Source organism: Camelus dromedarius, chromosome 9, assembly GCF_036321535.1.
Source record: "Camelus dromedarius isolate mCamDro1 chromosome 9, mCamDro1.pat, whole genome shotgun sequence".
NCBI classification, from domain to species: domain Eukaryota; kingdom Metazoa; phylum Chordata; class Mammalia; order Artiodactyla; family Camelidae; genus Camelus; species Camelus dromedarius.
The window spans coordinates 71,759,039-71,782,764 of NC_087444.1; the positions used below are offsets into that span (position 1 = coordinate 71,759,039).

At 52.1% G+C, this 23,726-nt stretch overlaps 1 protein-coding gene across 4 annotated transcripts; it reads right to left on the reverse strand.

The window, feature by feature from the left end:
- Positions 1 to 423: 423 nt before the first annotated feature.
- On the reverse strand, positions 424 to 23,226 carry EML2 (EMAP like 2). Of its 4 annotated transcripts, none has more exons than XM_010987578.3 (22): positions 22,997 to 23,226; positions 20,282 to 20,500; positions 20,065 to 20,188; positions 19,775 to 19,879; positions 17,813 to 17,841; positions 17,473 to 17,602; positions 14,051 to 14,200; positions 13,476 to 13,545; positions 13,279 to 13,389; positions 12,061 to 12,156; positions 10,903 to 11,037; positions 9,999 to 10,098; positions 7,484 to 7,638; positions 7,200 to 7,325; positions 5,440 to 5,571; positions 3,944 to 4,011; positions 3,586 to 3,674; positions 3,255 to 3,352; positions 2,686 to 2,773; positions 2,159 to 2,254; positions 1,168 to 1,298; positions 424 to 845 (listed from the first exon to the last, which is right to left on the reverse strand). In XM_010987578.3, the coding sequence occupies exons 1-22, from the start codon at positions 23,166 to 23,168 to the stop codon at positions 720 to 722; spliced, it is 2,550 nt and encodes an 849-aa protein (XP_010985880.2). In that variant the 5' UTR covers positions 23,169 to 23,226; the 3' UTR covers positions 424 to 719. The 4 variants fall into 4 exon arrangements, 3 of the variants coding, with proteins under 3 accessions (XP_010985880.2, XP_031314740.1, XP_031314741.1); XM_031458880.2 differs by lacking the exon at positions 22,997 to 23,226 and adding an exon at positions 21,387 to 21,411; XR_004138991.1 differs by lacking the exons at positions 424 to 845; positions 3,255 to 3,352 and having other exon boundaries at positions 22,997 to 23,183.
- Between the last annotated feature and the right edge of the window lie 500 nt (positions 23,227 to 23,726).

Below are 23,726 nucleotides of genomic sequence, written 5' to 3' on the forward strand. Positions count from 1 at the left end.
ATCCTGGTTGTCCTCAAATCCTTGGTTTGATGGCCCTTAAGACCAGAGGAGACAACTGTCCTTCCTTGTTTGCCAATGTGGGCCAACTGAGTCCTCCTTTGGTCTAAGTTAGAGCACGTTTGGGTTCTGTCAAGCTTAAAGGCCAATAAAAACCTAATAATGGGGGGGGCAGAATATAGCTCAGTGGTAGAGTATGAGCTTAGCATGCACAAGGTCATGGGTTCAATCCCCAGTACCTCCATTAAAAAATAAATAAATAATAAATAAATAAACCTAATTACCTCCCCACTAAAAACTTAAAAAAAAGACCTAATAATGATCTCTCATCACAAACACTGTAATACACACACATACACACAGCCATTCACATACATTTATAGACACACTCAATCTATGGACAAACCACATACACAGACTCTGACATGCTATCTCAGTGCACGTGTTTTTATTTCTGGATGATATAAAATAATAAACTTAAAAAACACCCCCAACCAAACACCCTAATGGCTCCCCCAAAGCAATGTGACTCTTCTTCCCACCCCGATAAATAGACTTCTGTCTGTCAGTCCACCCTCCCGCCCCCATAACCCCCTTTGCTATAGACATACTCTGGGTATATATTACTCTACTCGGCAATAGACATCTCCCGAAAATAGAATTCCAGATCTGTCACCTGACTACCTGGGCCCCACGTTCCTGAGACCACCCCTCCTCCCACTTCAGACCACCCGCCACTGCAGCACACTGGTGTCCTTGCCCCCCGTGGTCAAGGCCATGCTGTCATCCCATAAGAAGGCCACATTTGTCACATGGCTGCTGTGTCCGCCGTATTTGTGGCTGAGGGCCTGTGATAGGGAAAGAAGGAAGCGAAGGGGGGTCATATGTCTCATTCACTGCTATAGCCCCTGTGCCCAGGCATATAGCAGATGATCAATAAATATTTCTTGAGTTAATAGGATAAAAGAACCAAAGATCTCATAATGCAGATGCTCAGAGCTTTAGCACTACAGACTTGGAAATTTATCAACTTTCAGGTTAAGGCTCTTGGGATCAAGCTGCTGCCCTCCTTGTACAGATTGGGAAACTGAGGCCCAGAAATGACTTCCTTAGTCTTGTCCCCAGTGCTGCTTGTTACCTCCACCCTGCCAGCCCCCTAGAGATACTCACTCGAGGCTGACAGCAGGGGTAGCTAAACAGGTGGACTTTGCCAAAGTCATCAGCCGAAGCCAGCAACTTCCCATCATGGGAGCGGGCCACAGCATTGATGTCAGTACCATCTGCTCCCTCGGACCAGATCCCTGCAGACAAGATTGGGGATGGGTGGTGGAAAGATGTTAGCTGGGGCCAGGTGAGAAGGCCCCAGCCCCAGCCTCCCCAATTTCCTCTCTAGCCTGGGAGGAGAGCTGGAACAATCTTTTGGAAATGCGTATCTGACCCTATCCCTCCATTGCTCAAACTCTCCCAGGCTTCTCACCTTCACTCTCAAGATCTGCCTGGCCTGGTCCCCTACGCTGCGCCAGCCTCATCCTCACCAGTGCTTCCCTTGAACCCTGCAATGATTTAGCCATCCCGCCTTCTTGCATTTCTCCAAATACCAAGCTGTCACCTCTGGGCTTTTATACACAGCTATTATTCCCTTCTCCTAAAGATTGCTTTCCTTCTTTGCCACCCTAGAATGTAACTCCTTATCCTCCAGGTCCAGTTTGGACCATGCCCCTTCCTCCAGGAAGCCCTCCGTGACCCCCTCCTAGGCTGGGGACAAGTCTGTCTCCTCCACTGGACTGTGAGACCCATGATGGCAGGGTCAGGGCTGTCATGGTCACCACTGTGTCACAGCACTGCCCAGATGGGCAGAGGTGCTCAGGGAGTATGTGTTACGTGCACTAAGGCCTGAATAAATGGGTGGCTGGGACAGAAGCCCTGTGAATCTCTCTGGGCCAGGCGCCACCACTCATTTGGTTTCACTTCATTACAATTCTAAGGAACCTGAGTTGCCATTTCATCCTAGCCTTTCCTCTTACACACATATTGCTGCTCACATGTGTAAAGGGATGTGTTTTCCAGCCTGGAGGTAATAAGAGACTGTGAAAACCACTAGTCAGGGATGTTTCTTGAAACTCCTATCCTCAGCAAGATTTCCCCACATTCCAGAACTTACCAAACACGCCAAAACCCAGGACACAAGTAGCTGTGGCCCATTCCACGTTCTTCACCACATCTGCACTAGTGATCTGCTTACACATAGTTGGGTCCCCTGGGGCAGAAAATGGGGGAGGGGTTCAGAGCAGAAAGAACTACTGACTTAACACATCCATTTCACAGACAACGGGCACTGAGGTCTGAGACCAGAGGCTAAGGTTCCAGGGCTTAATCTACCTCTCCAGACTGGCTGAGGGGGCTAGATCCTGGGTGATGACACCCCAAGGCCAGAGCAGGGTATCTGCTTAGAAACTTGTACCCCATCCATCCAACCAGGAAGGGGAGGAATTGTTTAAGCGTTGAGTCCACCAGAGAGAAAATCAGAAGCCATGAGACCAGTCAGTTAGAACAGCCCCTGAATACACCAGCCAGAGGAGAGGGAATTGAAGGGCCTTGCCCCCTATCCCAGAACCCAGGGAAGCCTATGCAAATCACACATAATAGGGAGACTGGAGGAGGAATGCCTTTGGGTTTTGGAGAACTCACAGTACAGAATCTCGTAGTCCCCAGAATTGGTGACAAAGCAGCTGCTGTCCTGGGCCCAGTCCAGGTGGGTGATAAAACTGGAATGGCCCTGCAGGGGAGGGAAGGGGTTGAGTTAGAGCTGGAGGTTGGAGCGGGGGGGATTAGACCAGGATGGGTAGAAGGCAAAATACAGAGGTATGGTAAGAACACAGGAGGCTAGAGGAAGGATACACAAGTCTTTGAAGCATGGGGGGCGGGGCCAGACTACCATGGGCGGGGCCAGACTGTGATGGGCGGGGCTAGACAAAAGAGCTTAGAACACAAGTGGGCAGAGCTAGACACAGAGGGGCGGGCTTTGAATGCAAGGGGCCAGGCTACACAAAGGGTGTGCTTAGAACGTGAGGGGCGGGGCTACACAAGGGATGGGCTTAAAACAGGAGGGTAAACGTGTGGGCGGGGCTAAGACTCCTGGACTTGATCAGGGCAGTCAGTTGAGTGTTGAAGCTGTGCTCCCTTGAGGTAGAAAATTGGTTAATTCTGCACCGCCTGGATGGGGTGGCGGGGCGGGCTGGGGGCCGCTGCCCACTCACCGAGCACTTGCCCAGGCGGCTGACCTTGCGGCCGCCCTGGTCCACCGTGTACACGTACACCAAGTTGTCGTGGGAGCCCACGGCCAGGTACGCCCCGTCTGGGGGAGGGGGAGGGGGCTATGAGGAGGCACCCAGGCTCTACCCCCTCCTCTCTCAGATTCAGCCTCCCCACTATCCCAGACTCCTCAGTAGTCCCAAGCTCCATCCCTACTGCAGTCCTGGCCCCGCCCCTAGGCTGTGCCACACGGGCTCCACCCCTTCCTCCTGCCAGTAACTCTGAGCTTCAGTTCCCAGGCCCTGCCTCTCCAAGGTCCCTGGCCCCACCTCTTACCTGGAGAGAAGCTGACCACTGAGATCTGCTCATTCCCGTCTGTATGGATAGCCACCAGGTCATGGGTCTCCGTGTCCAGCAGCAGCCATCTTTAAAGAAAAGGCATGGTGGGGGGAGGAGGAGTGAGCTGATCTGGTGGAGAAGGGTGGCAACCTGCCAGGCCTGAGGAAGGGACCCCAGAAAAGATTTGGGAGAGGCTGACTCCAGAGGAATGTGGGGAGATCAAGGCCTAGTCAACAGTTGGTACCTAATTAATATTCTCTGTAGGCTTTGGGGCTGTAGGGAAGGGGGTGGTGATCAAGGGATAGTTCCTGAGGGGAGCAGAGAAGCCTTCCCCAAATGCCCAATTCAGGTTTACCTCCCAGTCACCGTGCCAACTGCCAGGACAGAGCCGCTGGGGTGGAAGCCAGCTGAGCGGGCAGGGTCCTGAGGAGGGAGAGAAGAGGCAGGGCTGGGAGCTGCAGTCTCCCATCCATCTGGCCCACAATTCCCCAGCCTCAGAGCCAGCGCAGCATGAAGGCGGCCACCTTCCTCTGCTGCTCTCCAGTATCCTGCGGCCGCGGATACTCTGGAAACCACTCTCCATCCCTTTAACATGTCAGCTTGAACAGAAAACATTCCTCCTGTCACTGTTTTCCCTTTTCACTCCTGTTTTAAGTTCCCACAGCTTTATCCATCCAAGGTGATTTCATTAGAGAATTTTTCAGAAGTGAGATTGTTGGGCCAAAGGGTAGCCATATATTTAAGCCTTTTGATGTATCATGCCAATTTGCTTTCCATAAAATTATATCGACTTATCACCCAGGCATATCTGAGTGCCTGTTTCCCCATAGCTTTCTCTAACCCCCAGCCCTGGGTATTATCATTTTTAAATTTGGGAGGGCATTTGTATGATTTGCAGGCAACAGTGCACCAAGGAATCAGACCTGGCTTCAAACTGTGGCTCTGACACTTGCTAGTTTTGTGACATCAAATAACTTTCCCCATCCTGGCCTTGGTTGCCTCAAATGGAGAACATCAATTCACACTGCTCAGGGTTGTTACAAGCAGGGTGTGAAGTCCTAAAACAGTAAGCTGGTAAGTATAACAACCCATGGGAAGCACTCAGTAAAGGTTGTTATGGTTGTAATTACACTGTCCTGATGGGCAAGAGATTTTACCTTTCTGTGAGCCTGGGGAATCCATCATCCCCACTGCTGTGTGGAGGTTGAGGGGAGAGGTTAAAAAGATGGCGTGGGTAAAGAGTTAAGCCAGTGTCGGACATGGTGGGCAGACAGCCAGAATTAAAATAACCTGAGGGAGCTCATTATAAACCACAGATTTCTGGGACCAAACTCAGACCTCCTGAATCAGACTCCCTGTGCTTGGGGCTCAGGATTCTGGGTTCCTAACAACTCCCAGGTGGTTCTGATGTGTTCTGATGCCCTGGCTAGAGAACTGGTATGCTAAGCTGAATTTTTAATTCTATTTACATTTTAAAGTTAATTTAAGTTTGAGCCACAGGTACTGGATAGTATAGCTCTAGAGCTAACAATTGCAGTGACCACAACCCCCAGCTTCCTAGATCGCAGCTATGATGATGGCATTTTCTTGAACTCCGTGGTTCCTGACTCCCCACCCTCCTGACTGCAACAGAGGCAGCAGCTCCTCTGGTAAGTCAGTTCTGTGGTGTTGTTCTGGGCTTCCTTCCATGTGAGAACTCGCTCCTCCTGCCCTTCCAAGTGAGTTTTTAAGCATTCAATGCCCTGCGTTAAATCCTCTTTTACCTAAAAAGACCAGATGTGGTTTCCTTTGGATGCACTGAGCCCTGACTCATTGAAACAGATGGTTCTGTTGTGCCCTCTGTCCCCTTACCTCGATGATCCTACTCCACAGGGGCTGGTGGGACTCTGCACTCCACAGATGCACCAGCTTATCCTGCCCGCATGTCACAAACTGGGCCCGGCTGGGGTGCGTGGCGAGGCCCCACAGCTCTTCCACGTGGCCCTGGTGGAAATGAGAGATGACAGCAGGAAGATCAATCCAGGCTTTTCTTCTGCATCCCCCACAGCCCACACCAAAGTCTGACGCCAGAAAGAAATGCTGGACCAGCCCCAGGAACACACTTTGCCCCACAGGTGACCCTTTCCCCAGTGTGTCTGAAGGAGGCTACAATTGGGCAGACCTCTGCCCCAGTGTGGGGCTTGAGGTACATGTTGCCTTTCACCCCAGGCCTCTGCTTTCCAGTTTGCACAGTGGGAGGGAAGAGACATGGTGGGTAGAATCTCGACCTTAGGAGTCAGATGGCACCCAGGATGCTATGAGAACCCTTCACAGCCTGGTGGGTCTAACTGCAGCTCTCTCTTATTGACTGTGGCAGTCACCTGGGCAGGTGACTTCTCCTTGGAGCCTCAGTTTAATCTTCTGTAAAATGGGCCCAATCACTGTGTGTCTCATGGCCTTGTTAAGCTTGATCAAATCATATGGATGGAAAGTGGGACTGGAGGAAAGTGTATGAGGCTGGCACAAAATGCTCACAAAATGGAAGTGGCTAATATGATTAGTAATAACATAAACTGTTAATATATCATTAAATAATTAACAATAATAATCAACATAACTATATATTGATGTTATAATGATTAATGTTAAATAATAAATTCTAGTAATATATTAATAATGTAATTAATATTGTATAATATTGATACTACTATTAGGGGTCTTTTAAGGTCCCTTCAGGCCTTGGGACACCTAGGAAATCTCTATAGCCCTTGTTTTCCTTTTCTTCCGTGGACACAAGAGCCAGGTGGGGAATCTAAACGCAGCTGCATGAATCTCAGCTACATTATGAGAAGGAAAATGCATGTAGGAATGAAGGAAGGGAGGACACTGAACAAGGAGTAATTTTGGCCAAGACTCTTTGAGCACTTAGTCTGCACTAGGCACCACTCTAAATGCTGTATCTGAACTGACTCATGGATTTACAAAACCCCATGAGGTCAGATCTATTTTCTTCCATTTCATAAAGGCACAGAGAGGTTCCTCACTTGCCTCATATCACACAGCGAGTGAGCAACAGGGCTGTGCTTCAGTCCCAGGCAGTCATGCTCCAGAATTCATATTCCTAACTATCATACTGTATCGCCCTTGGTAGGTGAGTTTTTTAATTGGATGTGGGGTAGTTTTGGCACACCAGGAGGGAAGGGTGGGCATCTGAACAGACTCCAGAGGGTCTTCCTAGATCCTCGGAACTGGAGACCTGGGAGATGTGTGGCCAATGGTGATTGCTGCCTGTGTGACAACCTGCCAGGGCACCTACCAACAGAAATGGACACCCTCTGGTCAGAAGGGCAGGGGGCAGCACAGCTGGAGCAGGGTCCCAGGGACTCTCTGCTGGGCTAGAGGTTAACCCATTACTGGACCACTGGGAGTTCTGGGGAGGGAATCCTAGGGCAGAAGTGGGGTTATGGGTCGGGAGCAATGAAGGAAGGCAGGTGGTATTTACCAGGCCAGAGAAAAAGGGATGAGCAGAGAGGTGAGGAGAAATGGGAGTAGGAGAGGAGGGATGGGTGATGCAGAGAAGAGAAGAGAGGTGGTTGGGGAGGGAGTAGGGCAGATGCAGAAGAGACACTCACCTGGATGAGCAGTGAGAACCCCATGTGGACAGAGCCCTGCAGGATGGAGTTGCGAGTGGTCCCTACGTAGAGTGTATCTCCCCGGCCCTCTGCCACGGTGCGCACAGGGCCGAAGTCCTCAGGGACCTGGGTGGGCAAGGGGGTGGGGCAGGCATATGAGTGGGGGACACATGTGGAGGTGGAGGCAGGGGAGACAGGCTGGGAGAGAAGGGTCTAGTATTAGGAGCCTTAGTCGGGTTGAGGGAGGGCTCCTCACCATCATATGAGCCTCTCGCCCTCCTCACCTCCACCTCCTGCAGCTTGCTGTAGTCAGAGCCCCAGAGGACCACTCGCCGGTCGCGGCCCCCTCCGGACACCAGCGTCCCGTCCCGCAGGGCGCAGAGCCCAAACACGCCGCCATCGTGGGCACCCAGCACCGCCTGTGTGATACGGTTCCCACCTGCCAGGTGGCCGAGTCAAAGGTCAGCATGGGGAAGCTGCCCCCGTACTGACCCCAGGAAAGCACCTCAAACTCGCAATCCTACATCCAGCTATTCACTCACCTTTTCTTCTACCCACTCTTCCACCCACTCCTCTACCCAACCATCCACACCATCTATTCATATACCCTAGTATCCATCCAATAAACCATCTAAACTAACATCTACCCATCCACCCTTTGATCCATTTACCCACCCATCCATTCATTCATCCACTCAGTTATCTACCAGTCTGTCCATCCATCTATATACTCACCCGTCCATTCACCCATCTACTGATCCATCCAGCCACGCACCTGTCCTTCGTCCCACCCATCCATCAATCCACCTCTCATCCATTCATTCACCCTCCTTCCTCTCCTTACCCATTCACCAGTCAATCCATCCTTCTATCTGTCCATTCACCCATCTACTGATCCATCCAGCCACGCACCTGTCCTTCGTCCCACCCATCCATCAATACACCTCTCATCCATTCATTCACCCTCCTTCCTCTCCTTACCCATTCACCAGTCAATCCATCCTTCTATCCAAACATCCACCCATTTTCCATCTTTTTTCCTATCTATCTACCCATTCACCCATCTATCCACTCGTCTGTCAATCTAACCATCTATTCATTCATCCAGTCAATCAACAATGATTAAACTACAATTTATTCTGGGCCCAGCCTCATGCTGGGTGATACTGGGGACACAGTGTTGATGAAGACAATTTCAGATCTTACCCTCATGTGGGTCACAGCCCAATTTCAGAGATAGACCTACTACTAGTCAGTGACAACCCAAGGTGGTTGGGGCTGGGATGGGGAAACCCAGGAGACTGTGGGATCCCATAGTGGGCACCTAATCTAGTGGGTCAGGGAGGGCTTCTTGGAGGACAGGACAGCTGAGCAAGGATCTGGAGGTTGAGTAGGAGTTGGCTAGGACAACAGAGGGTAGAAAAGTGTTCCAGGCAGAAGGAACAAGTTGTGCAAAAGGCGAGAGAACATGGACTATTTGGGGAACTAAAAGAAATCTGATGTGACCAAGCATAACGTGCATGAGACAAGAGAAGGCAGGACTAGACCGTGCAGGGTCTCGGAGACCTCAGTGAAGAACCTGGACCTTGTCCTGAGGGAACTGAGCTGGGAGATAATGGAAGGGCTCAGCAGGGGAAGGGCAGGGTTACATTTACATTTGGTCCTGAGAACAAACTGAATTGGGGGAGACAAAACTGAAGGCGTGAGACCATAGATGGGGACTCAGCGGAGAGGAAGAAAGAGCAACTCTCTTCAATTCCATCCTTCGAGACTCAGAAGTGGTGCCATGTGTACACATGTCATTTTGTCCACCTATCTTTCTAAACACCCACCCATCCAACCTCCTATAGCCCCTCAGGCCAGACCCAGGGGTGGGACTGGGGATATGAAACCAATCAGACCCAGTCTCTGCCCTCAGAGAGCTTAGAGTCTGCTGGGAAACACACACGGCCAATTACCCAGAGCTTACTCTCAGCTATCTAATCTCAAGGAAAGCTCAAAACCACTCTATGGGGAAGTGATATTATAACCATTTTACAGATGGGGCAACTGAGTCTTGGAAAGGATACGTCTCTCCCAAGGCCACTTCTCTCCCAAGGCCACATAGAGAGCACATAGCACTGCTGAGACCTGAATCCAAGCCTCTGCAACTCCGAAACCCACTCCCTTCCCCTCCCACTACTGTGAACGAATGGTTACCTGAGTCAATGAATTAATGTATTATGAATACTTGATTGTTCCAGAAAGTGTTTTGATGACTGAATGAATAAACTCATTCATTCATCACTCTGCCTGGGAAAAGACCTATTCATTTATAAACAGTCATCCTTTCTGGCAACAAACATTCATTTATTTAATTGTTCATTCACTTAATTGCCCACCTGTTAGGGAGGACAGCATAGCCATTCTTCTATTCATTGACTAAAACAACCCCTTCATTCGTTCATTGCCTCATTCATTCATTCATTGCTCTGGGACAAACCACCCCTCCATTCATCCATCCATCCATCCGTCCAGCTATCCATCCATCCATCCACAACTGGGGTAACCCATTCATTTACAGTTCAGACTTGATCCCTACCATGGGATTTGCAGAGGACAAGGGTGGGAAGTAAGTGAAGATTTCATGCATGGGGGATACTGGAGCTGAGCCTTGATGGAGGTGTTAGAATTGGACAGGTAAAGATTTAGCCTGTTGCATCATACATTCTACAGCAGCAGGGTCCAAGGAAGGGAGGCACAGCCAAAGGGAGTCAGGGAGGACTGCATTGGGGACCAAACAGGTGGGATGACACTAACCTTTGCCCCAGACATAGAGGTTCCCCCCAGAATCCCCGGTGACCACATCGCCACCCTCCAAAAAGGTCACACACAGCACGTACTTCGGTTTCTCGTACTTCTAAAGTGGGGGAGAAGGGGAAGATGTCAGAGGGTTGCTGAAGCCAGGTGGCCTCCCAGAGCTCACCCATCACCCAAGACCTTGGTCCAGGGGATGACCTCTCTGCTTTTGGGTGTGGCCCTGTGTGGAGCACCCCATCTCTGGACCATCACATCACCTAGAGTTTCTGACCACACTGTCCCTTTGTTCCCCCTTCCTCTCTTCTCCCTGACTTCTGTTCCAGTCTGTGTCCTTGGTCTCCCCTGCTGTCTTCCCCTTGGATTCCCCTCTCTCTGCCCCCTGGGCTTCCCCTCTCTGCCTGCCTCGCCTCCTTCCCTCCTTCCCCCTCTTCTGTCTGTCTCTAGGTCCCTCTCCCTGCCCTGCCTCACCCACTCCTCAGTATCTTTCATCTTCATCTGTGCCTTGGTGTTCTCAGGGCCTCCCCTTTTGGGGTGGAAACCCCAACTCTCCCCAAAGGCAGGGGAGCCCTTTCAGGGGTGCACCTGAGTCTTCTCTCTGGGACCCTCTGCTTCCTTCTGTTTCTCTCTGACCTCCCTGTGTTTATCCAGAATCTCGACAAGCACAGCAACGCATCTATCAAGCATCCGCTGTCTGCTAGGCGCTGCTGTACTCCTCATCCCACTGAATCCTCGCAACTTCAGAGAGTTAAGGAGGATCATCCTCCTGGTATGAACAAGGGAACTGAGGCCCCAGCAGGCCTCAGCATCCCTGGAAACTCCAACCTCTGGAGTGTCTTCTTGTCTGCCTGGGTGTCCCTGCCAGCCTCCTTCATGGCCACCCTGTCCCTGTACCCTTGGCACTCACCTCAAAGAGGCCCTGCCGCTTGCTCAGGCTGCCTCCCTCCAAGCTCCAGAAGTAGATGTGGGATTTCCCACAGGTGATGAGCACAGTGGGGTCTGTGGGGTGGAAGGTGGCCACCAGCACGGCCTCGTTGGAGCACTTTAGGGCATGGGGGAGATTCTAAATGAGGACCTCAAAGTAGAGCAGGGCCACCGTACCCACTCCAGGAAGGACTGCCCTATACAGCTGTGTGGGTTGTGCACTGCACACCCGACTTGCCTGTATCTCTCCTATACAGGCAAACTCAAGTATAGGAGGCAGGGCTGGGCAGTGAAAGCATGATTGCTTTCTTCATGAACATAATGGCAGGGGAGTGGGTATAGCTCAGTGGTAGAGCACATGCTCAGCATGCACGAGGTCCCAGGTTCAATCCCTAGTACCTCTATTAAAAACAAACAAGCAAACAAAAAAAACATAAAGGCAGACACTTGGAGAGCCCTTACTCTGCACCAAGCACTTTACTAAGCACTTTACAACCATTAACTCATTTAACCCCACAGCACCCTGAAGGTAAGGCTCATTAGTGCCTCCCATTAGAGATGACAAAGTGGGGCTCAGAGAGGGAAAGTCACTTGCCTAAGGCCACACAGCAAAGTAGTTGTGTCCTACTCACTGATATCTGAGTCCAGAGCCCAGAGTCTCTCAACTACTTCTTCCCCAAACCATGGGCCCCAACCCTAGGTGTCTTGCCCCCAAGCCCAGAACGGACATGTGGCCTTGGGCAAGTAGCTGTCCCCTCTACCATGCCTCAGGTTCTTCACCAGTAAAATAGGCTGTTGCCCAGAGATGCAAGTCAAAGTCGGTCTTGGACACTGCAGGACTGTAGAATCAGCAGCCACCTTATACCGAGCCTCCTGGTGGGCCTGGTCCGCTCCCTGCTGCCTATACCCCAACATCAAAGCCAAATTTTCCCTACAAGGAAGATGCTACCATTATCCCCATTTTACAAATGAGGCTACTGAGGCCCAGAGAGGGCAAGCTACTTGCCTGAAGCCACACAGCTAGCAAATGGCAAAACCAGGACCTAAACATGAATCTATCTGATTCCAGACCTGTAAACATTGAGATTTGGCCAGTCTCACAGGGGCACCCCCAGGGGGGGGTTGGGAAGGGTTACCTCACCTTGCTATCCACCACCTTGGTCTCCTTGGCCCAGTCCCACACAGAGAGCATGTGATCGTTGGATTCGTCCACCACACAGAGCAGGTTGCCACCATTCTAGAAAGAGGAGAGAGGATGGGGGGACGGGCAGGTAGGTCAGGATCCACCACCCCCTAACTCAGCCCCCCAGCACCTTGCCTACTGGGGCATTAACAACTCAGGCCTGTTTTAAGATTTTCAAAGGCCCTGGCCCCAGTTAAAAGAAACATTAAAATACACTTCCCATCCAGCGCCACACACATTTTAAAGGCTGTTTATCATTTTCCTTTTGAAGTGACTCCTTAATAAATTCATCTAATCCCCCTCAGCTATAATTTCCCTGCAGCTGGCACAGAGTCAGGAAATTTTACTAGAGCATCAAACCTGCATTTTCATATGGGATGACTTTTATGGACATGAAATTAAACAATTAATAAAGTTGGCATAATATTTTTTTTACACTTTTAGTTAAGCACAGGTTAATTTTGATCTTGCGAAGTTGCCCCCACCCCTCCCACACACACATTAGCAACAAAATAGTTTTATTTCCCCAAAGCTCTCAAGCGTTTCCTTAGGTCTCAGAAAACCTGTGAGGCTCTTAAACTGTCTGTGGGAGAACTGGGGGTTTTTTTGTTTTTTTTTTTTTAAAGGACTGTTTTTTTATTCCCCCATCCATTGCAGCCAATACTTTGGTAAAATATGATAAAAATGTAAAATATGATTAGAAAAAAAAAGGTCCACCAATCACACCCTTGGATGTTGTAGGAATGTCAAATTGTTCTATAAATTCCTCAAGGCTTACTATCAGTTTCTGTACTTATCTCCCACATACCTGCCAACACCCATTTAGGATGGTACAAGGAAGGAGAAGCCCTGCCCTAGATGCTGGGCTTAAAATGCTTAAGGATAAGGACCCTTCCAGAATGAAAGGTAGTGTGAAAAATAATGCAAAAAGCATTAACTGATCCACAAAGGGTCACAGACTAGTTTGGGGGAAATCAAGACAAATGGTCCCCTCATAAGGGCTAAGCTGTGAAGCCACAAATGCGGGCACATACAAGGAGGCCCTGGAATGTCTGCCAGTGGGCATGGCCCAAACATAGGCCATCACGATGAGAGTGTGGTCTCCAGCCCAAAGGGGCAGGTGGGAAGGGGCTAGTGCTTGCACCAGCGGCAGGTGAGAGCCCACACAGGACTTACAGATTTGGAGAAGCCCACGCAGCACACAGCTCTGTCAAACACGCCCAGGCCCAGCACGTGTAAGGTGGAGAGGGAGACGGAGTCCCAGATGCGTACATGGGGTGGCAGCGGCTGCAGGAAAGAGAAAGGCCGCTTACCTGGGGGGCCCAGCTGCCTGACCCCCCAGCGACCCCATCCCAGTCTCCAGGTCCTGTTACCTTCCCCTCCTTAGTGGTGCCCGCCACCTGTCCAGTGGCAATGGTGACCATATCAGGGTGGACAGCCAGGCTGAGGAGAGGACAGATGGACAGAGCTCAGTAGGAGGAGGGTGCTCACAGCAGCCCAGAACCCCTCCTGCAGTAGGCCACTGTCCCGGATGCCTGGTAACTCATTCCTCAACCTGGCTGAATGAGTTATTCAGTCAGTAAACACTTATTTAGTTCAATAGGGGATCCTCACTGGGTACCCTGGCTCAGAAGCAAGACTCAGGCCAGGGATCTCTAACTCAAGTGCCCACCTGGCTCAAGTCCCTACCACAAATGGCCAGAACACATCCATTTAAAGGGGCTGCCACCATGGGGCTCCAGCATACTGCATGATTATCTGGGCTGCCCACCTGAAGTTTTCAAAAGATGTGAAAAACCCAGGCATCTGAGTGAATTCACCAACATCCGAAATATTGCTAATCGATTCACATTTTTTCCCCCTGAATCCAGCCAAGGCCTGGCCCCGCCCATCACCTTTAACAGCACCCTGAGTGGGAACTTTCTCGCATCCTCCTCCCAGGCCTCACCACTTGATGTCATCATTGTGTCCCAGATAGTGCCGCTGCCTCTGCTCCTCCACACTGTACAACACGGCCACGGAGGCCACGAAGTACACGATCTCCCCTGTGGGCAGCAGGTAAAGGTTGGCTCGGCAGTCTCGGCCGCGGTAGCCGTAGCTGGAGATGCCCAGGGCTGGTTAAGGAAACTGTTTTGCATTGCAAGTGCTGACTGACCACCAGATTAAAGTCATCGGTGCTAGGTTTTCCTGTTCCCACTCTTACCACTGTAGGGGGATGAATGACGGTACCCCCAAAAATATGTTGACCAAAATATTAACCCCTGGAAACTGAGTGAGACCTTACTTAGAAAAGAAGTCTTTGCAGGTGTAATTAAGGATCCAAGAATCTCAAGATGAGATGATCCAGGATTACCTAAATCCAAAGACAAGTGTCCTTGAAGGCGGGGTGAATCAGACAGGGATTGGGGTGATGCAGCTATAAGTCAAAGAATGCCCCTCCAAAGGTTGCCAGCTGCCACCACCAAAAGCTAGGAGACAGGGAACAAATTATCCCCTGAGCCTCTGGAGGGAGCATGGCCCTGCTGACACCTTGACTAGAAATTTCTGGCCTCCAGATCTGTGAGATTTTTCTGTTGTTTTAAGCCACCAGGTTTGTGGTTAATTTGTTATAGCAGCCACAGGAAACTAATACAACCTTCTGGCTACCTTCCTCCCCACAGAGGGATCCTGTTAAAACCTGTTCACACTAAGTTAGTTCATATCCTTCCTCTGCTGAGAACTCGCCCATGGCTGCCACCTCACTCAGAGCAAAAGTCAAAATTCTTTTGAAAGCCCAAGCACAGAGCTTGGCCTGATCTGGGTCCTGATTCCTCACTCCACTTGTTCAACCCGTCACCTCAGGGCCTTTGCACTTGCTGATCCCACCACCTGAGTACTCCTCCTCCTCCTCTCTCCTTGGCTCTCACACCTTCTTTTCAAGTCTCTGCTCAACTGTCAGTTCCTTGGAGAGGCCTTCCCAGCCTCTCCCAGATAGTTCCTGGCTATTTAAAATCACAAACCAGAACACACACACCTTCCACGCCCCCGTCCCCCTGCCCTTTCCATATTCCCACAGTGCATTCATCAGCATCCCACATGCTATCTGTTTAATTTATTCTCTGTCTCCCCACCTAGAGTGTCTGCTCCAGGAGTGCAGGGATCTCCATCTGTTTTGTTTACTGATGTATCCCTTGTGCCCAGATTAGGGCCTAGCACACAGCAGATACATGAATTCAATATTTGTTAAAGGAATGTGACCCTTCTCTGTTCAGAACTTTCTATGGCTCCCTAGTGCCCCTAAGAGAAAGCCCAAGCTCCTCCCACTGGCCTGGATCGCCCCTCCCTGGCTTCAGCAGGGCTTCTGCCCTCCTTTGCTCTCTGACCTTGGAATTCCTCAAAATGTCAAGATCCCTACCACCACCAGGTCTTGGCACTAACGTTTCCCTTTGCAGATGTAGTATAGCTACCTGTCACCCTTCTCAGCTGTCATAGCCTCAGCCTCACTTCCTCCACAAGACTCATCCCAGTTAATACTTATCTGATCAATTTGTTAACTGCCCCTATTCCTCAATGAGACTGCCCCTATTCCTCAATGAGACTGAGTAGCCAAGACAGGGCTGTTTTGTTCACTTCTATAACTCCTCCTCTGAGAAGTCTTCCCTGATCCCCAGGCTAGGTCAGCTGCCTTCTCTGGGTTCCCCTATCCCAGCCTTGCCCACTCTGAGTTGCCGCTTTCATGGATTCAGTCCTCACACTGGACTGCGAGCCCAGGAAGGTAGGCAGACACTGTCACAGGGACCACTGGACCCCAGCCCTTGGCCCCAGAATGTTCAGAAAACATTTGAATGAATGTCAATGTGTGTATCCCTGACCCCATAGAAACTGCTCCACCCTACAGCCATGTCAGGGGTGGGGAATGAGGCCCACATCAACTTTTGCTCTCTCAGCTGCTTTTCTTTTGATGCTTGCTTATCAAGCCCAGCTTGACATGACAGCTTGGTATTCTTTGATTCCCATGAATATTTCCAGCTGCCTTAAAGTGGCTCTGACCTCCAACATGCCTGCCTACCCTAGAGCGGAAACCAAGGCCAAGAGAAGAGGAGAGGGACTAGGTCCCCAGGATGCTGGTCCCAAGCCCCAGTCTGCTTTTGGGAAAAGGCCTGAGGCTCAGAGTCAGAGTTCTTGCCTCAGATCCAATCTGACTTCCTAGGACAGGGCTTGGCCCCCTTTCTTGGCCTCAGTTTCCTCATCTGGAAAATGGGGGTAATAGTTCCTAAGCTGCAGGCCTCTGAGAGCTCTCAGAGGCCACTGGTTGTAAAAATATATTCTCAATTCTACAGAAGAGAAGGATCATATTATTCAACGTATTTATACTTGAAAGAACTTTGAACAGTGCCTGGCATGTAATAAGTGCTCAATAATGATTAGTTATTATTCTAATCAATCCCTGATATGGGGCACATACTATGAGCTTCGCACCTTAGCACAGTTTCACAGCCTATGAATCTGAAGTCGTGACACCCATTTCTCAGAGAAGGGAACTGAGGCACAGAATGGCAAGGTGATTTGTCCAGCGTCATGCAGCCACCCAGAGCCTGGGCAGGGGTTTCTTTCTTTCTTCCTTTCTTCCTTCCATCCTTCCTTCCTTCCTTTCTCCCTCCCTCCCTCTCTCTCTCTCTCCCTCTCTTTCTTTCTTTACTTTTTTAAAATGGAGATTGAACCCAGGACCTCACACATACTAAGCACATGCTCTACCCCTGACCTATACTCTCCTTCCTGGGCTGGGGTTTCAACCCATTTCTACCAGACTCCAAAGACCAAGTTCCTAACCAACTTCTTCTGTTTCTCCAATATACCAAGTTTACTCTGGCTGTGGAGCTCTTGGACCTGCCACACACTCTGTCTGGAATATTCTTCTTCCAGTTCTCCCTATGCTGCCCTCCAGTTGTTCAATTCTCAGCTCAGACGCCCTCCTCAGAGAAACCTGGTTACTCCTCTCACTTGAGCTTAGTTACTGTATTCCCAGCATTTATTATTCAACTGATTATCTTATTTATTGAATCACTGGTTTCTGTCTCCTTGACTTTAGAAGGTGAGCTCAGTGAATACAGCCTGCATATAGAAGGGAATCTGACAGGTGGAGGGCACTCAGCACACATTTGCTGCTTTAATGAATCATAAAAAGTCATGTCACTAGCCTGCCCTCCTCTGTAACCTCCAGGCTCTTCCTGACTCCTCAAGCCACAGAGGCCTGGGAAGTCTCACTTTCATTAAGTTCAAAGACTTTCCCTCTATCAGAAGTCTCACAGGAGAAGCGCTTTTGCCTCTTTCGGATTGGAGGGGGAGGGGGGTTGGGAGGAGTGGGAGGAAGGGATTAAAGCCACAGGATACACCCAGTCCAGCTTGAGACGGCAGGAAGGCAGCTCAGAGCGTGTGTCCAGGCTGTAGGTGGGTGCCAGCTCATCTGGGATCAGCATGGGCACTGGGCGGCCCCTCAGGAACATTTTCACGGAGCCCTCCTCTGCCAGGACACCCCCAGAGGTCAGGTGCTGCCCCCAGCCCCCAGTCCCCAACCTTACTTCCTCGCCCCTTCTGACTTCACATTTTTTTTTTATAAAAGGTCATAAGGGAAATGAAACCAGAGGGGTGAAGGCCCAGCCAGTAGCCAGATCTCCTGACCTCCAGCGCTGGCCTCTCACTCCAGCAAGCCCCTCCCATTCTCCCTACTTACCCATGCTGAAGATAACTTCTTTGGTTTTCCTGTGAGGAAAGGACCAAAAAAGAAGCCAAAAAAGCCCTAATTAGCCAAGTCAGAAAATGGGAGAAACTATTTCCCCATCCCTTCGCTCCCTGGAGGTCTCTGAAGAACAATGGGGGCCGAGTAAGGAGCGGAGCTCTGCCTCTCTGCAGGCCGTGTGCTTTGCTCGGTTGATCTTGCAGAGCCTAAGACACAGGCCCAGAGAGGCAGTGATCGCCAAAGATCACACAGCACGAAGAGGCAGGGACGCGATCCTGGAAGAGGGGGATCACAAGCCACCCCCTCCCTCCTAATCAGCACGGTTCTCCCAAAGCTCCCCACCCCCAGTCCCACAGCGCCCCAGGCTTAAAGCTGCAAGGGAAGAGGTGAGGGTTTAAGGGAAGGGGCGTGTCTCCACATTTCCTTTGCTGACGGAAAGAAGTGCTGTCTGCGGGTCTGCGTCCTTGGAAAAGGGGGTGACCTAGTAGGATCCAGGCCCCGGGAGCGCGAGGAGGTGGGGGGTGTGCGAGAGGGTCTCACCCAGCTCCAAAGCTACTCATGGCGGCGGCTGGCGGAGCTTCGGGGCCGGGGGTGGAGCCGGGACCGGCTCCGCCGCTTCCGGCCCTGGGAGGCTCCCGCGCCGCCGCGCCCTGCCCCGCCCTCCGCGGCCGACCCCGGAGCCCGCGGGTCACAGTGGGTCTCAGATCCCGGGCTGTGGGGTCCTGATACCAGGCTTTTTTTGGGGGGTGGGGAAGAGTGGGGTTGTTTTTTTTTTTTTTTTGAGAACATGGGCTAGGGGACGTGTCTGCCTGAAGTCAAACCCCAGCTCTACCACTTCCTAGCGGTGTGGACAAGTTGCCCAACCTCGGCCTTGGCTTCTTCACTTTTAAAATGGGGATAAAAATAGTACCTACCTCCGGCTGGTTGCGAGGTTTAAATTGATTAATTCATGTAAAGTGCCTTGAGTAGTACCTGGCACATAGCTCTTCTATGTACCTGTTTGCTACTATTTGAGCGGGGTTGAAATGTGTGGTTTTCGACTCTGGTCCTGCCTTAGTCCGGCCCCCCAAGCCCTGACCACGCCCGCTGCATCTGGACTCCATACTCAGGCTTTTACTTCGCCCAGACCTTCAGTATGGCCCCGCCTCCGGGAACTTGACCACGCCCAACATTCTGATTATGCCCACCTCTCCTTCTGATCCTGTCCCTGAGCGGACCCAGCCTCTTGATAATTGACCGCTCCCCCACGTTATCTCCTACCCGCCTCAGGTCCTGTTAAGCATTCTGACTACGACCACTTTCATCTGACCCAGTCCCTGAGTTGACGTTTATCAGGTTTCCAGATACCTAACCACGCCCACCTGTGGTCCCGCCCAACCTTCAAACCACGCCCGTTTCCACCTGGCAATGCCCTACTCTCTGCTCCAGCTTCTTGCATCCTCCACCTGGTCTCAGCCTGTTACCCTCACCTCAGGTTCTGATTCTGCCCAGGCTAACCCTCTGGCAACGCCCTCAAATTCCAATCACACAACTCCCTCTGATTACCCTATTTCTTGCAGAAACACCTCTGAGGCTTCTGCCCTGGCCGCATCCCTGAGACTCAATGGGGACTCTCTCTTTACCTTCATAGCCACGCCCACAAACTTGGGTCCTCTCTAACTTCTACTCTGGCTGACCCACCAGAGGACACCTCTTCTGTTCTAGTCCAGCCCCTTAATGATTTGGCCACTCCCCTCAATGTTGGCTCCGCCTTTCCATGCCTTCCAGTTTGACCACGCTATTTCAAGATTGGTCCCTCTGAGCCTCCGGCACCGTTTCCGCATTTTGAACTAGATGACCATGCTTTAGGTATCATCTCGTGACCTGGGGCATCACCCTAAATTCCCTATCCTTTTCCAAGCCTAACTGGGGTCCTGACCCCACCCTTTGTGGCACCATCCCGCCTCGGACACTTACCCTTCCTTTTTGGCGCTACAATTGCTGCTAGAGGATGTAGTGCGGCTGCGGGGGTCCTCGCGGCGCACAGAGGCGAGGCGCTCTGGTGACAAGTAGCGGCGGACACTGGGAATAAAAAGCACACAGTTAGGGACGGAGCCTGCGAGGGCAGCAGGCTAGTACCGGAGGCAGGAGAGAACTTCCCAGGACCTTCCAGTGCTGGAGTTCGGGCACATGAGTTCATCCCCTCTCCATACAAAAAGCCTCCGTCTCCCACGGGGTCTTGGAGGATCCCGGCTTCCGTGCCTTACCTGCGCCCGGAGGTCGCCTCCTTTTTGGGAGAGGAGGGGGACGTGGCATAGCCGCCCACGCGCCGCGGGGGTCCCGAGCCATTGAGAGGCGTCCTGGTAGGAAGGCCTTTCAAGAGTTGACATACTAGAGGGATGGGATTAGAGGACAGAACAGAGTGAGTATGAGGTCCAGGCCCCAGCCCCTTCCCATCTCACCCGTCCAGTCTAGCGAAGATACCCGAGGCTGTGGTGCCTAGGCGCGGAGGCGCCCGGCCCTTGGGGGTGCCCCGCGCGCGCAGCGCAGCGCCATGCTCTTCGCATGCCCTCAGGCGACGCAGCGCGTCAGCCAGCGCCGCCTTTAAGACCGCCAGCTCGTCTTCCTGCAGCTGCAGCCGCTGCTCCAGCGCCGACACGCGGTCGTCCACCTCCATCCCGCTTGTACCTGACAAATTGTCATCTGGAAGGCAAGGGAGCGCAGGCTGCAGGGCCACCCAGGAGCTCCAACGCCGGAGGTGAGGTGTCCCTCCCAACTTCCCGGGTCTAAGCAAGGGGCCAGCCACGCCCCCTTCCTCTCCAGCAACCTAGGGCTGGGACGCTTGGATGTGGGCCAAGAAAGGGGAAAGGAAATCCCCACCACTTTCAGCCCTTGCCCGCACACTCGCATCTGCCGCAGCGCCCTAGAGGTGTGACCTTAGGGAAGTCCCTTCTTCTCAAACCTTCTAAGAGTCCACGAATCAAGAGCCTCTCGACTCTTTTAAGATTCTATGACTAAGATGCTAAATATATATGAGTGACATCAACATTTTAAGGATGACACCAACTTTTTCTGGTGACACCAACATTCTAGAATCGATCTCCAATATTCTCTAACGAATATCAATGTTTTATCGCGTACTATCGGGTACTAAAGTTCTCTCTGTTTCAAAGACTTTCCAAGCCGAAAAGGTCGTGCCTGGTTCCTCCCCTTTCCATTCTCTTTTCACCGAAGGGTTCGACCCCAGAGCCTGCTGCAAGGACAGAATTTCTGCGGCCCCTGGCGGCAGATTTGGGAGTTGCAGGCAGCGCTTCCAAGACCAGAGACCCAAGGAAGGGAGATACCCGCAGGGATCTGACACCAAAACTCTCTTCCGCAACCTGAGTTTCTCCCCTCTTTTCCCATTTTTTACTTAGCTTCTGTACCCCACACCCCTTATTCGGTTCTCCCTCTCCTCTCCAGGCCATGGGTGCAGCTAAATAACTCCATCTCCTGCCACCCCTACTCCTCGGCCCATTTTTCCCGAAGTGGGAGGGGCAGAGTACCAAGGTGGTCCCCTCCTCCCCACTCCCTCTCAGACCACTCATACCCAGACTCATTGCTGGCAACCACCGAGGAAGCCCTGGCTCCCAGCCGGGTGGAAATGAAGGTGGTAGCATTAACAGGAACAGGGTATGGAGGTAGCATCTGCCATCCCGTGTCTGTAGGCCACCCCGCCCGTCCGCTGGGCTCCGCAGTGCAGCCGTCTGTCCCTCCCCTCCCTCCCCTGCGTGGTCCAATCGCCTGACGGGCCTCGCCTGCCCTGCCCCCCAACCAGCGCCTTTCTGGTCTGGGGCCTCAAGCTGCTTTGGAAGGTAGGGGCCTCCTGAGGTCAAAGGGAGAGTGTTCTCAGGACTTGGAACTCATAAGAGGAATCTCAGGGTCCTGTGGGCATCACATGCAAAAGAGGAGACTAAGGATGGAAGTTGGGGGAGTGTGCTGAGACTCCCCAAAGGCCACATAGCCAATAGGTGAGGTGCAGGAAGGCCCAATCACATAGTTGTGCTGAGACCTTCTTACCTACCATTAATAATACTACCCCCCAAAAAGAGATCTTACATGTGGCAGGCACTCTGCACGCAAAATCCTTAGCACCTTACCTGGCTCTGGTATGTGCTCAATAAATCCGGAATATAATTAACTGTTATTATGGTTCCCAGTGCTCTCAGCAACTCTAGAGGCTGTAGTGTTATTCCCATTTTTGGAGGAGAGGAGGTGGAAGAGGACCGAGGCCCAGAGAGATGAAGTTACTTGCACACGGACACACAGCCTTTCAGCAGCAGAACAAGTATCTGACCCAGGCTTAGGCACCCTGTCATCCTGCCTCTTAGAGGGGCAGTGGAAGACAAAAATGAGCATTCTGGTCCTCTGCCAACTCCAGTGTTCCCTTATGTGCGCCCAGAGGAGTGAGCCTCCAAATAGAAGTTACCGTCTTTCACCTAGGCCCTCAGGCACCATCTAGAGAGCCAGCTGTGTTCTGAAGCCTTGGCCTGCCCACCCCCCACCCACCATGACTCAAGTTCCCGGCTCTCTCCTGACCATTCCCTCACTATCAGACCTTTCGCCCAGAAACCAGCCCCTGACTTCCCACTTTTTCTCCTCTCCCTCTTCCCCAGCTTCCCTCATCTGGGCCTGACACCCACAGTGGCACTTCTTGTACCATACCCATATGTCTAGAGACAAGAAGTGAGTCCTAATGGGTGGGAGGGGTGACGCCTGAGGATTTGGGGGGTAGAGTGGAGGCAAAGTCCTCTGGTCATTCTACCCAGCCCACAAACCAATACCAAATCCAACTGTCCCCTTAATCTGTCCCCCTGCCAGGGAGAAAGTCGAGGATCCCAGAGGATTGAGTGGGGATAGCAGAGACAGAGTTCCAGACCTCCCCAGGCCTTCCCTCCTTCAACCCCAAGATCCTGAAGGTTCTGCTCCCTTCTCTTGGTTCAGCCACCTCCGAAAAAGGATAGGGTCGAAGAGGGTGGGGAACTGGGATCAAGGCTTTGGGGATTAGGGACCTTGCTCTTGGGTCAGAGTCCTGCTGGGGGAGAAAGGGGTATCTTCAGCAAGGCGCCAGGATGAGGACTTGGAAGGAGGAGGTTGGGGCAGGAGGAGATAGGTTCAGCCCTGGGCGGGGCCAGGATCGGAACTGAGGAGGGGTCTCACCGTTGCAGTATTGAAGCAGCGAGGAGGTGTCGTAGAGGCCGCAGAAGGCCGGGCCGCGCTCAGCCATCGCCCCGCCACAGCCACCACTGGCCCCCCCGGCCCCAGCTCGGGCCCGGTCTCCCCCCCCAGGCCCTGCCTCCCGTTGCCATAGCAACGCCCTTCGTTCCAGCATCCCCGGCTCGGCCCGCCTGGCATCAGGCGGCCGGCGCGGGGCCTGGCACCGGGGTCATCCCCCAGGATGCCCAGAAGTGGGGGGGGGGGGGTCGGGACACCCTCTGCCAGGCCCCCCAACATGATTCTTGGGCACGGATTGGTTGAGCTGAGATCCCCCTCGGTACTGTCTGGTCCCGCCCACAACCGGGCATATTCTCTCTAGACCCCTTCCTCGACTGTTCAGGACCAATGAGAGCCTGTCGCGCAGGCTACTCCGCCAATAGGGAGGCAGAAGGATTGGAAGGGGCAAGGCCTTCTCTGCTTTTCTGCCTGAAGCGTAGCCCCCGGCTCTTAAGGCAAGATAGGGTGTAAGAAGACACTCCTATATCCCCCAGAACTCCCTAATCTTTTAGTGAATTTTCGAAAGGCCCCCTTGCAAGACTAGAGCCCGACCCTAGAGCCTCAAATCCTCCCAGATAGCCACTAGCTCCTCCCTGAATCTCTTATTCTAGCTCATTTGTTAGAGTCCTTGTTTATTCTATCTACACCCGCCCTCAGGACTCTTAGCTCCACCCCC